General features: G+C 38.6%; 1 protein-coding gene across 1 annotated transcript; it reads left to right on the top strand.

Moving 5' to 3' along the window:
• Positions 1-249: 249 nt before the first annotated feature.
• Positions 250-16,524, top strand: LOC112196800. Its single transcript, XM_024337248.2, has 20 exons — positions 250-1,587; positions 1,848-2,029; positions 2,749-3,395; positions 3,940-4,014; positions 4,106-4,213; positions 4,306-4,423; positions 4,613-4,754; positions 4,890-5,040; positions 5,926-6,555; positions 6,761-7,153; positions 8,680-9,260; positions 9,598-9,779; positions 11,139-11,743; positions 12,756-12,830; positions 12,907-13,014; positions 13,112-13,229; positions 13,450-13,591; positions 13,720-13,870; positions 14,700-15,329; positions 15,737-16,524. The coding sequence occupies exons 1-20, from the start codon at positions 1,007-1,009 to the stop codon at positions 16,190-16,192; spliced, it is 6,075 nt and encodes a 2,024-aa protein (XP_024193016.2). The 5' UTR covers positions 250-1,006; the 3' UTR covers positions 16,193-16,524.
• The last annotated feature ends 493 nt before the right edge of the window (positions 16,525-17,017 follow it).

Raw genomic sequence — 17,017 nt, 5'->3', positions numbered from 1 at the left:
AATACTTTTTGTCTCTTTGAGGAAGTTAGTTAGTATTATATTTCATTTTCGTTGAAGAAATAAAAACAAAGGTTTGAGCAGGGGAGGTTGTTCCCAGAAAAAAACTAAAAACTTGGTCCAAAAAGACTGGCAGTAAAACAGAAACAAAACCAGACGAGTCACACGTCAGTGGCATTTGCACGCCGCCGTAACGACCTTTTACTCTCTCTCTGATCAAATCCTGAACAAACAAAACGTCAGATTCGTTGGCTATGGATATGGCTACAGAGAGAGAGAGGGCCACGGAGAGGGGAAAAAAAAAAAAAAAGACCCTGTTTTTAATTTGCTTGTTGAATTCTTTTACCGCTGAGCTGAGAGACGTACACGCGGTCGTGGGAAAGCGTTAGATTCCCTGCTTCTACAGGCGTCATAGAATTTGTAATTAATCAATAGAAACTAGTACTAGAAGAACCTCTCTCTCTTTCTATCTATCTATCTCTCTCTCCACTGAAACCACATTTATAATTTATAGAAGACAGCACAGGCAGAGAGAGAGAGAGTCCTCTACTGACCTGTTCCTAACATTCATGTGCGCTTCTGTTTTGCTTCGAGGTCCCTATATTCTCTCTGCCGGCGATCTCACTTCTCTGACAGTCTCGGCCGTGTAGCACACTCTTCCGGCAAGTTGGTCCCTTTCTCTTGTTTAATTGTTTTCATTTCTGCTGAAAAGTTGTGATCTTGGTGTTGGTTTTTATGTAAAGTTGGGATCTTTGGTTGTGATGGGATTGATGGCTTTGTGGGTATCGTGTTACCTATGTATGGGATAAGCTTTAATGGATTTATGGGGTGGATGTTACCAGAGAATTTGTGGGGTTGTGTTGTTGGGGGGATTTGATTGAGTTTGTTTGGTGGAATCTGTGGTTTCAGTGAGCTGGGGTTGGTTGTTGTTCAATTGGGTATTTTTTGTTTGGTGGAGTTTGACTATAGGCATTGAAGAGTTTGTGGGTTTTGAGGGGAGTTGTGATTAATGGAGGCTTTTGGAGGCAAGCCTCGGAATTTGTATGGTCCGGTGGTGCCGGATTTGAAGGCGGTTGGGAAGAAGAGTTTGGAGTGGGATTTGAATGATTGGAAATGGGACGGCCATGTTTTTACTGCCACTCCTTTGAATTCTGTGCCCTCTGATTGTAGGAGCAGGCAGTTGTTTCCGACTGGGCCGGAAACTCCATCCAATACTGGTTGGTCCAACAGTAGTTCCTCTGGTTCGGATGATATTAGTCCGGGGAATGAGAAAGGTAAAAGAGAATTGGAGAAAAGGAGAAGGGCTGCTGTTGTAGAAAATGAAGAAATAAATGATGAAGCTGGGTCTCTTAATCTCAAGCTTGGTGGGCAGGTTTACCCAATTTTGGAAGAAGATGGAAAGACCGGGAAGAAGACGAAGATTGTTGGGACTACTTCCAACCGCGCGGTTTGTCAGGTGGAGGACTGCAAGGCTGATCTTAGCCATGCCAAGGATTACCACCGACGGCATAAGGTCTGTGATATGCATTCCAAGGCAACCACAGCTATGGTGGGTAATAATTTGCAGCGGTTTTGTCAACAGTGTAGCAGGTTAGTTCCATTTATGGTGATTCTTCCTAAGTGAAAAAATTATCTGTCCAGATCAATTGTTTGTTCCTTACTTATAGGGATTCCTTTTAGAAATATGATATGCATACAGAATTGGGGCCTTAATGATTGAGCTCCAAGAAGAGAGTTTGGTTGTTTAAGTTTCTTATTATGATATACAGAGTTTATAAATATGATATACAGAGCTTGTTGTTATGCTTTGGGTCCATACCTGTTCATCACTGTGAGATACTCATGGGCAGGTTTCATGTTCTTCAAGAGTTTGATGAAGGGAAGAGAAGTTGTCGTAGACGTTTGGCTGGCCATAATAGGAGGAGAAGAAAAACACATCCTGACACTGTTGTTAATGGAGGCTCCATGAATGATGAAAGAGGAAGCAGTTATATATTGATTACTTTGCTAAGAATACTCTCCAATCTGCACTGTAAGTCCTTTTATTGTTGCACATTCAATTGTTTGCTGCTTTACTGTGACACTAACTGATGTTAAGTTGGTTGCATGGTTGATTTAGTGCTTGATTCTATTAGCTGATGTCTGAGTTCTTAAACTGTTTTTCTCTTAGGTTCAGTCACTATTGTATTGAGGGTTGTTGGAAAATGGATTTGTATAACTCTACTAAATCTACAGCTAGTTGTTATCTGGGTGGGAAAGGTGTAGTTGTTGATGGGTCCCAGATAGCCTTTGGTGCCCTATTTGGGGTACGAATTACAAGTATTAGTTTGTCATCTGAGGCTTTTTTGATGAAACGTTAGAATTTTGATGTGTTGGCACCACATCAATAACAACAGACCACAATATTGAAAAAATTGCAAATTTCTTATTCGAGATCAATTTATACTGACAGGTCAATAAATGACACTCATGGTCCTTTGAAAAAAAAAATGTATGACAGTGATATAGAGTGATTCTGGTTCTTGGCTGATTCTTTTATAATTGTCTCTGGTTACTGAAGTTATTCTCTTTTTGCACATTGGTCCATGCTCTTTCTACTCTTTATTTGTTGGATGTTCATATTTTGTACATTAGGATGCATAAAGGGTGTACTTTTATGTTGGCCATCATTCTGTTTCTTTTCTATCATTATTGCAGCATCATTTGTCAGACTAATTTGATTCGATGTATTATGATATTTACAAAATGCAGCTAATAGTTCTGATCAAACAAAGGATCAGGATCTGCTTTCTCATCTGTTGAAGAACATAGCCAATAATATTGGTACTGTTGATGGAAGGAGCATATCTGCATTGCTGCAGGGATCTCAAGGTTTACTTAATGGTGGGTCTTCCGTTCAGACTGCACAGAAGGTGCCAGATATTGGTTTCAATGGCAAGGAACCCGGTAGGCCTTCTGTTTCAACCTCTAAGATGGACGATTGTATTAATCTTAATGGTCATTTAAGGCCTACAGGACAGTGTCCGACAGGACCTGCATCAGATAAGTTACTGAACAGAATATCTTCAGTTGGTGGTGATCTTGGAAGTCAGGCTCTTTCTGGTGTGCAGGCTACCAAGTCACTTTCCTCAAGAGACAGTCTTCCGTCCAAATCAGTTGCACCGGAATATGGGAGGATCCAGTTAAATGAGATCGATTTAAATAATACATATGACGATTCACAGGAGTATTTAGAGAACCTAGGGAATTCTCATGTTCCTGTAAATCCAGGGACCGAGTTTCATGGAGGTCCCTTTTGGATACAGCGTGATTCTCAAAAGTCAAGCCCGCCTCAGACAAGTGGGAATTCAGACTCAGCTGCTACTCGGTCACCATCAAGTTCTAGTGGAGAAGCTCAGGTAGATGTTGTAATTGCCTGTCTTTTCCTATAAATTTGCTTGGTATTGTTGTATGATGCCGAGTCCATTGCTCCAGTTATGTGGCTCTCTGTCCACAGGATACTATTGAATGACCTCGATAATTTAGTGTTTCCTTTGTGTGTGCAGTCATTGTAGTTTATTATCATTCACCATCGTAAGGCCCATATGTTTAGTAAAACGGCAGTGCTTGAGGTTCTAAAACTGTACATAATTTTTCCTTTACAACTATTTCCCAAATGATTGCAAGATGAAGTACTTGGTTATGGCGTCATAAAAATACTAATACTTCGACGTAAAAGTTGAGATGGGTTGTTCTCTTTTATTAAACATATAGGGCTGTTTATATCTAAACTGTTGTGTGTGTATGCACTTGAATCAATAGAGTTGTAGTTAAAGTAATAAGTGGTTTCAGAAGTTAAACTGGAACATGCATTTTTTCTTTTCTTTTTAATGTGAAAGATGATGATGTAAAGTGTGTCTGAGTGGCATATGTCTTACCACCCTTTTTTATGCCAAATATCAGAGTCGCACGGATCGGATTGTCTTCAAACTATTCGGAAAAGACCCGAGTGATCTTCCATTTGGTCTGCGATCACAGGTAATTTTGTGTTGACTTTACTTCTTTTTAATGTAATTTAGTGTTTCATTCTGCTGACTTTATGATTTTATAATTTGTTTTGCATATCCAGGTCCTCGGCTGGTTATCCAGCACTCCTACAGACATTGAAAGCTACATAAGGCCAGGCTGTATAATTTTGACAATTTACCTCCGTCTAGAAAAATCCACATGGGAGGAGGTATACTTCTGCTCATGCCAGATGTTGAAGCAGATCCTTGTATCATGAAGATCTCCTTTTCATCTCTATAATTGTTCCGTGTTTTTATACAGCTTTGCTGTCATCTGGGATCCAGTTTGGCAAAACTTCTAGATGCTTCCAATGATCCTTTTTGGAGAACAGGATGGGTGTATACTAGGGTGCAACATTTTGTCGCATTTGTGTACAATGGTTTGTTCTCTCACATTCTCTATTTCATCTACATTTATAATTTGTATAAACATATTTGTACAATGCGTGTGTACAGAATCATGCTTTATTTATGTAATTAATTATTTATTGGTTAATCCATATAGGATTGACTAAAACACTAGTCCTCTGAGAGAGAAAGCATTTTAATTAGTTGTTTCTGTCTTGCAGGTCAGGTTGTCTTAGACACACCCTTACCTCTTAGAAGCCACAAAACATGCAGGATCTCATGCATCAAACCAATTGCTGTCTCTTTATCTGAGAGAGCTGAATTTGTAGTGAAAGGTTTTAATCTTTCTAGTTCCACTACAAGGTATTCTTCATGTTTCACTGTTTCAATAGTACCTCAGTACTTCTGCAGATCTCTCGTGTCAGAAGTTGTTTCAGAATTAATACCTATTAGTAATTCAGCACCAGTAGGCAAATACTAAATTCTAGCTGTTGTCAGGTTACTCTGTGCTCTAGAAGGGAAGTATTTGGCCCAAGAAGCTTGTCATGATTTGATGGAAGCTACTGATACAACTAGTGAGCATGATGGGCTACAGTGCCTCAGATTCTCTTGCTCTATCCCAGATGCTACTGGCCGAGGATTCATTGAGGTGCCACCATATGTCTTTTTTATTCATTTATATTTAATATATGAAATTCTTTAATAGAGCACTATTACTAAAAAATATTTTCTAGCAGTGACATGGCCTTTACCAAAAGTTCCTCAGTCTACTTATCGATTTGGCATATGGTACATTGTATGCCAGCCACCACTTCTTCTTCCATGAACAACTGCTGTTGATATATAGTCGTACATAGGCCATTACTAGTGTGAAGTACACTCTGCAAGTTGTCACTTAATTTTTACAGAAGTTGCCTTTGGCTACTTTGAAACTGCTTTTGATTTTGTGGAAGTTCCAGGACTTTCAGAGCAGCTGGACCTTGGTTTACTATGAAGCACAAATCCTTTTTTTCATTGTTGCTACGGCTGACCCAGAAAAGATCTTTGGGTCTCTATGCATTCCCTGGCCCCCTTCTTTCTTTGTAAACTTCTTGAAACCAACCATTGTTTTTTTTTGTTTTGACTTTGTCAAGGGGGAACCCAAAGGCTTCCTAGGCCCAAGATAAACTCCTTCGGCGCATGTGAAATGCTCAAACTATGCATTGCAGCACAGTGCCTGGCCACTTTGACGGCTTCGGGGTTCGAACCTAGGTTGGGGAGCACACCCAACTAGGCAAGAACTACTAGGCCACTTGCAATGGTTAACCATTGTTTACAAAGTTGGTCCAAAATCTTTTTATAAAATTTTTGTCATGAAAGCATTTCCATTTACAATAATCAAAGTGCATTAAAAACTGGGGTAGTCAAATGAAGTCTGAAAAAAAATCTATTGCCGAAGTTGGAAGTCCAATAGAAGAATGCTCTGCATAAACCATTTGGTTCAGTAATTCAAAAATTCGTAGCTCGGGTTCTTATAATTTAATTTTGATATCAGGTTGAAGATCACGGTCTAAGTAGCAGCTTCTTTCCATTCATAGTTGCAGAGCAGGAAGTATGTTCAGAGATTTGCATGCTGGAGGATGCAATTGAGGCTGCCAATGACATGCAGAGAGATCCTGAAATAATGGAAGCCAAGAACCAAGCCATGGACTTCATACATGAATTGGGTTGGCTCCTTCATAAAAGTCAAGTCAAGTCAAGACTTGGTCACACAGATCCCAAACTAGATCTGTTTCCTTTTCAACGGTTTAGATTACTTATGGAGTTCTCCATGGAGCATGATTGGTGTGCTGTAGTGAATAAACTCTTAGGCATTCTGTATGAAGGTACTGTTGATGCTGGAGAGCATCTTTCCATTGAGCTTGCGTTATTGGATATGGGCCTCCTCCACAGAGCTGTGCAAAGAAATTGCAAACCTATGGTGGAATTCTTGTTAAGATTTGTCCCAGATAAAGGTTTAGATAAAGCAGAGTTGGAGGAGAAGCAACAAGTTGACAGGAACAGCAACAGGTTCTTATTTAGACCTGATGTTGTCGGTCCCATGGGGTTGACTCCTCTTCATGTTGCAGCTAGTACAGATGGCTGTGAGTATGTTTTGGATGCCTTAACTAATGATCCTGGAAAGGTAATTTCTTCTTATACATTGCTACATATTGATTATTTATATGTAGAAATCACAATGAGCTATTATCCAAAAACATTAAAACTGAAACCACTGCAGCCTTCCGGTCTAGAAAAATGGAAGAGAAAGTACCAAACTGAAGCCCACAATTTTAATTTGTATCTTGTTAGATAATCAATTCTTATATTGATGTGGCTTCTTTATGCAGGTGGGAATTAAAGCTTGGAAAAATGCCCGAGACAGTTTAGGATTGACACCATATGATTATGCATGCCTGCGAGGCCGTTACACATATATCCATATCGTCCAGAGGAAAATCAGCAAAACAGAAAGCGGTCATGTGGTGCTTGATATCCCTGGCACGATTTTAGACAAGAACACCAAGCAGAAACAAATAGACGGGCATAAATCATCAAAAGTAGCCAGCTTCAACACTGAAAAGATTGCAATGACAGCAATACACGGAGACTGCAAGTTATGTAACCAGAAACTAGCATATGGCAGCACAAGGTCACTGGTGTACAGACCGGCAATGCTGTCAATGGTGACCGTTGCTGCTGTCTGTGTTTGTGTGGCCTTGCTATTTAAGAGCTCACCCGAAGTTGTTTTCGTGTTCCGGCCCTTCAGGTGGGAACTCTTGAAGTATGGTCCAAGCTAAGCTAGTCACCTGTATTCATTCACGCTGACTCTGGCTCCTAGGTCATTTCTTTTGATTCTATAAGCCCTATATGAGAAATCTATTGACTAGTGGTTTTCTGCATCGGTCTAGATTTCAATGGGAAGTGCACTGTGTATGTATCAATTATAGTTCATATGAAGTATATAGAGAAAGTTGATAGTAAATAGGACTATTGGCTGATGGATAGACATGAACTTAGCTATTTTTTTTTTTCCTGTGTAAATCTGAGCTTATGAGATAACATGGGCTTCTGAGATCGCTCACCAGATTTCATTGTATACGATTCTTGCTCCAAAATGGATATCAGAACGGCACAACATGTCGAGTAATTTTATTTGAAGCATGGACACCATGTGTTTTGGTTCAAAAGTGTCAACTTCGGTCCAACTGGAAAAGTGTCAAATTAAAATTCAAAGAAAACAACATAAACAACCATCAAATTAAATTCAATGACTAGATTCATTACGAAAAATATCAGAACCATGAGAATGATAAAATATAAACTTCAAAGTTATATAGTTATTTTTAGATAATTTCAGTAACAGCAACGAAAGCTAACACATGTTCAAGATTAAAATATAAAATCATGGATTGACTCTAATTTTAATTTCATGACTGAGAAACTTTTCTGAGAAAAATGCAGCTTTGATAATTTATTATTATCATTATATTTTGCTGCAGGTTTTAAAATGGCTTTATGGTAATTTGGAGATCCAATTATTATGAGCAGTAGTTCCACTCATTTTCTTTCTAGTTTCTGCATGTACCTTTTGCACTCATTTCGGTGGGTTCATGATCCTGACTCCTGAGGATATAAAGGTAATTCCCTCTCTCTCTCTCTCTCTCTTTCTCTCACCACTGAAACCGCATTTACGCGCACAGTCTTGTCCTAACCTTTCCTAACTTTCATGTGCTTCTGTTTCTGCTTCTGCTTTTGCTTTCTTCTGCTCCTAATATTCCCTCTGCTTCTGCTTCTGCTTCCTCCTCCTCCTCCTCCGGCGATCTCAGCAGTCCTCCCCAGCTCTCAGTATCGACTCCACTGGCAAGTTTCTCTATCAAAGTCTCTACCTTTTTCATTTCCCCAAGGATTTATGGTCATAAAGTTGCAAACTTTGATCATGGTGATGATTTTGAGGGATCGTGAACTGGCTCGTTAGTGGTTTTTGGGGGGTTTATTGTGTAATTCGTTGGGTTTGGGAATCTGGGAAGCTACTGTTTTAGCTTCATGGGTACAGATGCACTGTTTTTTGGATATATGGGGTCCATACAGAGAGCAATTACCACTAATTTGTGGGGGTTGTGATGTTTCAGTGTTGAGCTTATTGATCTGTTTGGTGGAATCTCAAGTTATTGATCTCAGTTAGCTCAACTGGGTAATTGTATGTGCTGGAGTTTGACTATTGGGGTTGTAGAGTATCTGGGGGTTGTGAAATTTTTGATCTATGGAGGGTTTTGGAGCCAAGAACCGTGGGTTTTATGGTCCGGTGGCGACGGATTTGAGGGGAGTTGGGAAGAGGAGTTTGGAGTGGGATTTGAATGATTGGAAGTGGGATGGTGATCTTTTTGCTGCTAGTCCTTTGAATTCTGTGCTGTCTGATTGTAGGAGTAGGCAGTTGTTCCCGGCTGGGCCGGGAACTCCTTCCATTGCTGGCTTCTCTAACAGTTGTTCTTCGGGTTCCGATGATATCAGTCCCGGGAATGAGAAAGGGAAGAGAGAAGTGGAGAAAAGGAGACGGGGTGTTGTTATGGAAAATGAAGAGTTGCATGATGAAGCTAGGTCTCTTAATCTTAACCTTGGAGGGCAAGCTTACCCGATTGTTGAAGGAGAGGTAAATACTGGGAAGAAGACAAAGATAGTTGGGAATGGGACTACTTCAAATCGCTCTGTTTGTCAGGTGGAGGACTGTAGGGCTGATCTTAGCAATGCCAAGGATTATCACAGACGGCATAAGGTCTGTGTTATGCATTCTAAGGCGAGTGAAGCACTGGTGGGAAATGCTATGCAGCGGTTCTGTCAACAGTGTAGCAGGTTAGTTCATTTTATGGTTATTCTTGTTTTGTGGAAACATTTCCAAGTTTTTTTTTTTTTTTCCCGGAATTAAGGTCGAGGTCATTTAGTTCACTTTATCTTAGACATTCTTCCTAGAAGGATGATGCAACCTATTCTTAGTTGTATAAGTTTCTGGACATTCTTCATAGAAGGATGATACAACCTATTCTTAGTTGTATAAGTTTCTGATTATGGGTTTGCTGTTCTTGTGATTTGGGTTCATAGCCGTCCATCACTGTATTATGGATAGTTGAGCTTTTCAGAATTTCTTGGTCTTTTGTTGATTTAGTTGCAAAATGTTTATCCTCGCGGGCAGGTTTCATGTTCTTAAAGAGTTTGATGAAGGGAAGAGAAGTTGTCGTAGGCGTTTGGCTGGCCATAATAAGAGGAGAAGAAAAACACTTCCTGACACTGCTGTTAATGCAGGCTCCTTGAACGATGAAATTGGAAGCAGTTATCTATTAATTAGTTTGCTGAGAATACTCTCCAATATGCACTGTAAGTCTTTGTCTTATTGCACTCGATTGTTTGTTGCTTTACTGAGGCATTCAAATTGATGTTAAGTGGTCACATGATTGATTGATGTTGTGCTGGATGTTGATGAACTTCTGCTCTGCTCTTATGTTTAGTCATTAGGTATGATATGTGATTTAGGATTGTTGGAAAGTGGCTTTGTCAATCAAATTTTTATTACTCTACAAGGTCCTAGTAGCTATTGGGAGGAAATGGTATTCAGTTCATGGGGTCCCTTAACTACTTAAGGTGCTATATTTCCTGTACAACAGATGATGATAATAGTTTCTCTGAGGTTAATTTGATGTAACTCTTGAGTTGTGTTGCCCGGGCATGAGAATAAATTCCACAGCCTTTTTGAGTTGAACATATGGATAAACCATACTGTTGAAAAGATTGCGAAGTTCTTACTCCAGATTACTCCTATGCTTGAAGTTGGGTCTTCGGGACTGGGGCAATTTATTTCATTTCTCTGAGAATTATTTGAGACGTTTAAAGTTCATTTCCTTGGCATGAGAGTAGAATCTATGACCTTTTCCTTCAGTTAAATTTGTGTAGATGGGCGTAATGTTGAAAAAATTTCAATATTTTTCAGTCCAGATTACTAATTATATGCTTCAAGTTGGATTCTTTTGAGATCACTGTGCTGGACTTTCACTATCATACTTGATATAATTACCCATCTCATTCATAGGCTATTCATTATTAGGTTTTATGAGGTTAAGTGGTTGAAAAGTTTGATGTTTTCAGGCTTCTTACTCCAAACTATTCCTGTGCTTGTGACTAGATCTTTAAGCAAGGGGGCTGAACTGTGACTACCATATATGATGTCATTACCCTTTCCTGAGGCAGTTCTTTTTTATCATTTTTTCTTTTCAGGTTAGTTTGATGAAAATAGCCTAAGAATGAGACTAAAGGTCCCCCTGAGTGGTTGATACATCGCCCAGTCTGTTTTGATCTTCTTACTCCAAATTAATCCTATGCTTGAACTGGATCCTTTGAGGCCAGGGTGTCCAACTATCACTTACATAAACAATACCAGTGATGAGACGATTCTTTTTCTAGATATATATTTCTTGTCTTTTGTTTGGGAACTTGTTGCTGATATTGTGATACCTTAACTCTCACTTTTGGACTGTCGTCTTTTGAATTCTTGAATGTATCAACGATGGACTTGATAGTGAATTCTAATTCCCAGAATAAATTCTGCAAGCAATTATATTTCAGTGCTTGTATTATAATAGTGTTTGGTTGAATATGTTTCTGTTAGTTTTCTCTACTCATTGTAAGTGTCGCATTTTTCAGATTATTTTACTCAACATTTTATGCCTTTGCAAATTGCAGCTAATAGTTCTGATCAAACGAAGGATCAGGATCTGCTATCTCACCTGTTGAAGAGCATAGCCAATCTTGCTGGTACAGTTGATGGGAGAAACATATCTGCATTACTTCAGGCATCTCAAGGTTTAACTAACACTGGGTCTTCCATCAAGACTGCACAACAGGTTCAAGATACAGTTTCCAACATCTTTGAACCTAGTAGGCCTTCTGTTTCTGCCTCAAGTATGGATGATTGTGTTATTATTGAGGAACCTTTAAGGCCCATAGGACAGCGCCCGATATTACCTGCATCAGATATGCAAAAGAGAAGATCTTCAGTTGATGGTGATCTTGGAAGTCAAATTACTTCAGGTCTACAGGCCAACAAGCCACTTCCTTCAAGAGAAAGTGCTCCAACCAATTCAGTTACACCAATCCAGTTACTTGAGATTGATTTAAATAGTCCATATGATGATTCACAGGACTATTTAGAGACCCTAGGGACTTCTCATGTCACTATAAATCCAGGGATACAACAAGATTCTCACAAGTCAAGCCCACCTCAGACCAGTGGGAATTCAGACTCAACTTTTACTCAGTCACCATCAAGTTCTAGTGGAGAATCTCAGGTATATTCTTTTTGTAATTAAATTTCATTCTCTATTGAATTGCTTAGTTATAATTCTTTTAATTCCTTTTGGTGGATGACTCTCAGCCCAGTGCTATGTATGTGACCGTCTTTTCATTAGGCTATGTCGAAGGACCTCCATTATTTATTCTTCCCTTTCCTTGTGTACTTAACTGTGATTTTTCCATATAATAGGATTTTTTTTTCCTCGCTGAAACTAGGGGTGAACCTGTTAATTGTTGTTAATCACTACATGGGCCATAACTTCTTTTTTTTTTTTGGCTGTAAGATAGCTTTGTCATCTCCTTTATTCACTACATCACTAGTTAGGGGGTTCTGAACTTGTCTGTTTACCTCGTCTATTGAGTGCTTTGATGATGAAGGGCTTGGTTATGGAATACTTAGAAATGCTTTTATTGTGACATAAAAGTTGAGATGGACTGTTCTCTTTTAATTTCTGTGATATATATATATATATATATATATAATCTTTTAATTTCTGTGATATGTATATGGAGGGCCTTTCCACTGAGGGATCCCTTTTTTTTAGCTAATTTGAGGGATTGATTATTGCACCAACTTTTTGATTACCTATCAACATTTCTACCGTTCAGTTTTTAGATCCTAATGTATATATCACTTTTCTAAATTTTCAGCCAAATTGATGATCGTTAAGATATCGAACTAGATTAAATGAATGGACGAACTGTATCTGTCCAACTTGAACCGTTCATGTTTATAATGGTAAATCGCAGTCATGAATGCCTTAATGATTATCAATTTGGCTGTAATCTACTCATATAGACCTAAAAACTGAAGGGTTGAGATGTTGATATGTGATCAAAAAGTGGTATAATGATCGATCTCTTAAAATGGCCAAAAAAGGGATCCCTTAGTAGAAGGGCCCTGTATATATATGTATATCTATAAGCATGCACATTTTTTTTTAGATTGAAAAGCTAGTAGTGAATGTGTGTGGAGTCTTAACTGCTCTTTTTTCTGCTAAATATCAGAATCGCACAGACCGCATTGTTTTTAAACTCTTTGGAAAAGACCCGAATGAACTTCCATTTGTTCTGCGATCACAGGTAATCTTGTGTCTGTACTATTCAATGTAACTTGGTGCGTATATAGCATGGATTTATGATTACTTTGATTATCCAGATTATCGACTGGTTATCCCATAGTCCTACAGAGATTGAAAGCTATATAAGGCCAGGATGCATCATTTTGACAATTTACCTCCGTCTAGAAAAATCCACGTGGGAGGAGGTATGCTTCTGTTGTGATGCCAGAATGTAGATTGCTGATTTATTTATCAGGAAGATCTCTGTTTCATCTCTTCCTTGTTTGTTATGTGTGTATGCAGCTCTGCTGTCATCTGGGATCCAGTTTGCAAAGACTTTTAGATGCCGCCAATGATCCTTTCTGGAGAACAGGATGGGTGTATACTAGGATGCAACATTTTGTTGCGCTTATGTACAATGGTTTGTTCTTTTAACCCCTCTCACTGATACCTTTTCATGTATTATAGAATACATATACACGTGTGGTACACTCATGTGTTTAGTGGCCTTATTAGTTCTTTCTGTTTAACAGTTCTGTTTTAGTAATTCAATTATATATATCCAAATGTGTATTTGGATTGACCAAACCGATTATGTTATGAAAGATAAAGCATTTTGACTAGTTATGTCTGACCTGCAGGTCAAGTTGTCTTAGACACAACCTTACCTCTTAAAAGTCAAAAAAGTTGCAGGATATCAAGCATTAAACCAATTGCAGTCTCTTTATCTGAGAGAGCCCAGTTTGTTGTAAAAGGCTTTAACCTTCCTCATCCCACCACAAGGTATTCTTCATCTTACATTTGTGCCTCATTACTTTGTTCCCGATAAGCCTACTGATTTTGCTGACGTTCTCATTTTAGATTCTATTTCAGATAAATGGGAAAAATACTTAATCTTATATCTTTTACAGGTTACTATGTGCTCTAGAAGGGAAGTATCTGGCGCAAGAAGCTTGTGATGACGTGATGGATGGTGCTGATACAACTGTTGAGCATGATGAGCTACGGTGCATCAGATTCTCCTGCTCTATACCAAATGTTACTGGGCGAGGATTCATTGAGGTAATGCCATATGTTCATTTTGATTTCTATCTTTAAGTTGAAGTGAGCTCAGCTCTTGTTAGGAGATTGTACAAATTTCTTTTAAAAAGTGTCATCTATACTATTATTAAGAGAAGAGGGTTTGTTAGCCAAAATCAAAAATTTTGACAGAAATGACCTTAGAAGATTAAAAAACTTTGAAAATTAATTCAATCACAAGGACAATCATGAAATTTACAAAATATACTTTTATTATAAAAACCAAAAAAAAAACCCACAACCCACTTTTTCTCCCGCTATCTTCTCTCTGTAATGACAGTTTTTTTTATTATTATTATTTTTTTATTTTTCTGAAAAAAAAAAAAAAAAACTTGCACATGCATAGCATGTGTGGAGAATGACTAGTTAATATTGAATTCAGCGGTCAGATTTCATACACTGAAAGTCAATCAGCTGATGATTTGACATATATCATATGCCATTTTTAGCTCTTTCTCTTACACCAGTTCTTGTTGGTAGATATAAATTATAGAAGTCTCTGTATGATAAATTATATGAAATTCTTGATGAAAACATGATTAGTAACAAATCTTGAATTCTATTGGTGAGATTTCCTATATCAAAAGTTCCTCAGTGTAATGATTTGACATATATCACATTAAATGGCATTTAGTTAGCTTTTCTCTAACGCTAGCTCATGTTGATGTTCAGTCCTACACTGGCCATTTGTTTATATGGAAATGAAAAAGGCCCAAGACAGTGCAATAGTATATGAATACGTCATTTGTTTCAGTTTTGGAGAACGTATGAAATTTGTAATCGATTCTTGTGATCAAATTTTTGAAATCAGGTTGAAGATCTTGGTCTCAGTAGCAGCTTCTTTCCATTTATAGTTGCAGAGCAGGAAGTGTGTTCAGAGATTTGTATGTTGGAGGATGCGATAGAGGCAGCTGAGACTGTTGATGACATCCAGGCAGATCCTGAAATATTAGAAGCCAAGAACCAGGCTATGGACTTTATACATGAATTGGGTTGGCTTCTTCATAGAAGTCATGTTAAGTTTAGACTTGGTCACCTGGATCCCAACCTAGATCTATTTCCTTTTAGACGGTTCAAATTACTTATGGAGTTTTCCGTGGATCATGACTGGTGTGCTGTAGTGAAGAAACTCTTGAAGCTTCTGTTTGACAGTACTGTTGACGCCGGAGAACATCCTTCCGTTCAGCTTGCATTATTGGATATGGCCCTCCTCCACAGAGCTGTTCGAAGAAATTGCAGACCTATGGTAGAACTGTTGTTAAGATTTGTTCCAGATAAAGGTTTAGAATCTGAACAGAAGAAATACGTTGAAGGGGAAGACAACAGTTTCTTATTTAAACCTGATGGTGTTGGTCCCCTGGGGTTGACTCCTCTTCATGTTGCAGCTAGTATTGATGGTTGTGAGCACGTATTGGATGCTTTAACTGATGATCCTGGAAAGGTAAGTTCTTGACACATTATTAGTTTTATTTTTATTTATTTATTTATTGTTTTATATCTAACTGTATGACAATCACAATGAGACAACATTTATCTCAATTCTACCACGAATCTTACCTTCTGCTCATACAATCGATTTGCGTCTCTGCTCATTATGGATCACCCATTATCTCTTTTCTTATAGATCATGGATCTGAAACCACTCCCAAGTATTATTTTGTTCTTTCGGAATTTCTCCCCTGTCCACATGTTTCTTGGCACACTCATTTTAAAAGTGCATTGTGTGACGTTAGATTTTAAAGATACCGGCATGTCTAGAACTGCTGTTTTCGACAAGTTTTTTGCATATTGAGTTCTAGATTATTCGGCAATCCATTGATCATATTTATATGGGTCTGCCCTCTTTAGGTGGGAATTGAAGCTTGGAAAAATGCTCGAGACAGTACAGGAATGACACCATATGATTATGCATCCATGCAAGGCCGCTACTCCTATATCAATCTTGTTCAGAGGAAAATCAGCAAGAAACTTGAGAGTGGGCATGTGGTTCTTGATATCCCCGGCACGGTGTTAGAGAGCAATAGCAAGCAGAAGCAATCAGATGGGCATAGATCATCAAAAGTAGCTAGCCTTGACACCGAAAAGTTTGAAATAAATGCATTAATACGAAGAGATTGCAAGTTATGTAGCCAGAAACTAGCTTATGGCAGCACAAGGTCACTGGTGTACAGGCCGGCAATGTTGTCAATGGTGGCCATTGCTGCCGTCTGTGTCTGTGTGGCCTTGCTCTTTAAGAGCACCCCTGAAGTTGTTTTCATCTTCCACCCCTTCCGGTGGGAGCATTTGAAGTTTGGCTCAAGCTAAGGAAGTTTGGCTCAAGCTAAGCTAGTTTGTGTGCTACTAATTCCTAGGGGTTTCTGTTGTTTGTATGTAATGTATATCTGAGCTTCCAAAATAACAGACTTTTGGGGATTGCTCACCAGGTTGTATCCTTCTTGGTAAGACCATATTGCGACTTTTGGGGATTGCTCACCAGGTTGTATCCTTCTTGGTAAGACCATATTGCTTCCCTTTGCCCCTATCATTGTAATTTGTACGAGTAATTGTACACACTATCATAAAGTGGATAACACCAATATTTGTTTGTTATATTTTCCTAGTCAAAATAAAGCAATGGCTCCTGTTGGTTTGGTTAACCGCTCTTTCAGTATGGTCCAACATCATTTCCTCAGCCTTCATGTGACGTTCAACAACTTACTACAAGAATAAAAGATCTTGGAAAAATAAAAAAATCAATTTATTCAAGTGCTAGTTAAAATTCACGTACTTGCCAGCTGAAGGATGTCTCAGTAAGATCCTACTATCCTAGTCTTTGCTACGAAATGTATAAACAAAAGTACTGGCAGCATGTTAACACACTTTCCATAATTAGTTGCACGCCTCCATGCTCCATCTGATTGCTTTAGCACTCGGACGAGTACCGTGCATGGAGCTTCTCTTCTTAACAAATGCCTAACTTGGAGAATTAGGGATGGCACCAGGCTCTGCTTTTGGACCACTGGAAGAATCACAATATTACTTTGCTCTTCCCTCTCTACTATTATTGATTTAAATTGCAAAATCTGTCATTTTTGGGACGAGCATGGTTGGTATATTCATCTGCTTTCTAATGTATTACATCTGGAGATT

The sequence above is a fragment of the Rosa chinensis genome, chromosome 4, assembly GCF_002994745.2.
Source record: "Rosa chinensis cultivar Old Blush chromosome 4, RchiOBHm-V2, whole genome shotgun sequence".
NCBI lineage: Eukaryota > Viridiplantae > Streptophyta > Magnoliopsida > Rosales > Rosaceae > Rosa > Rosa chinensis.
This window is presented reverse-complemented; position numbering and strand designations above follow the sequence as displayed.

Bases quoted from the DNA above. Each gene is read 5' to 3' on its own strand.
- LOC112196800 (XM_024337248.2), top strand. From the start codon at position 1,007: ATGGAGGCTTTTGGAGGCAAGCCTCGGAATTTGTATGGTCCGGTGGTG. The intron at 4,424-4,612 runs GTTTGTTCTCTC...TCTGTCTTGCAG, and splicing joins TGTCGCATTTGTGTACAATG to GTCAGGTTGTCTTAGACACA. The intron at 9,780-11,138 runs GTAAGTCTTTGT...TGCAAATTGCAG, and splicing joins AATACTCTCCAATATGCACT to CTAATAGTTCTGATCAAACG.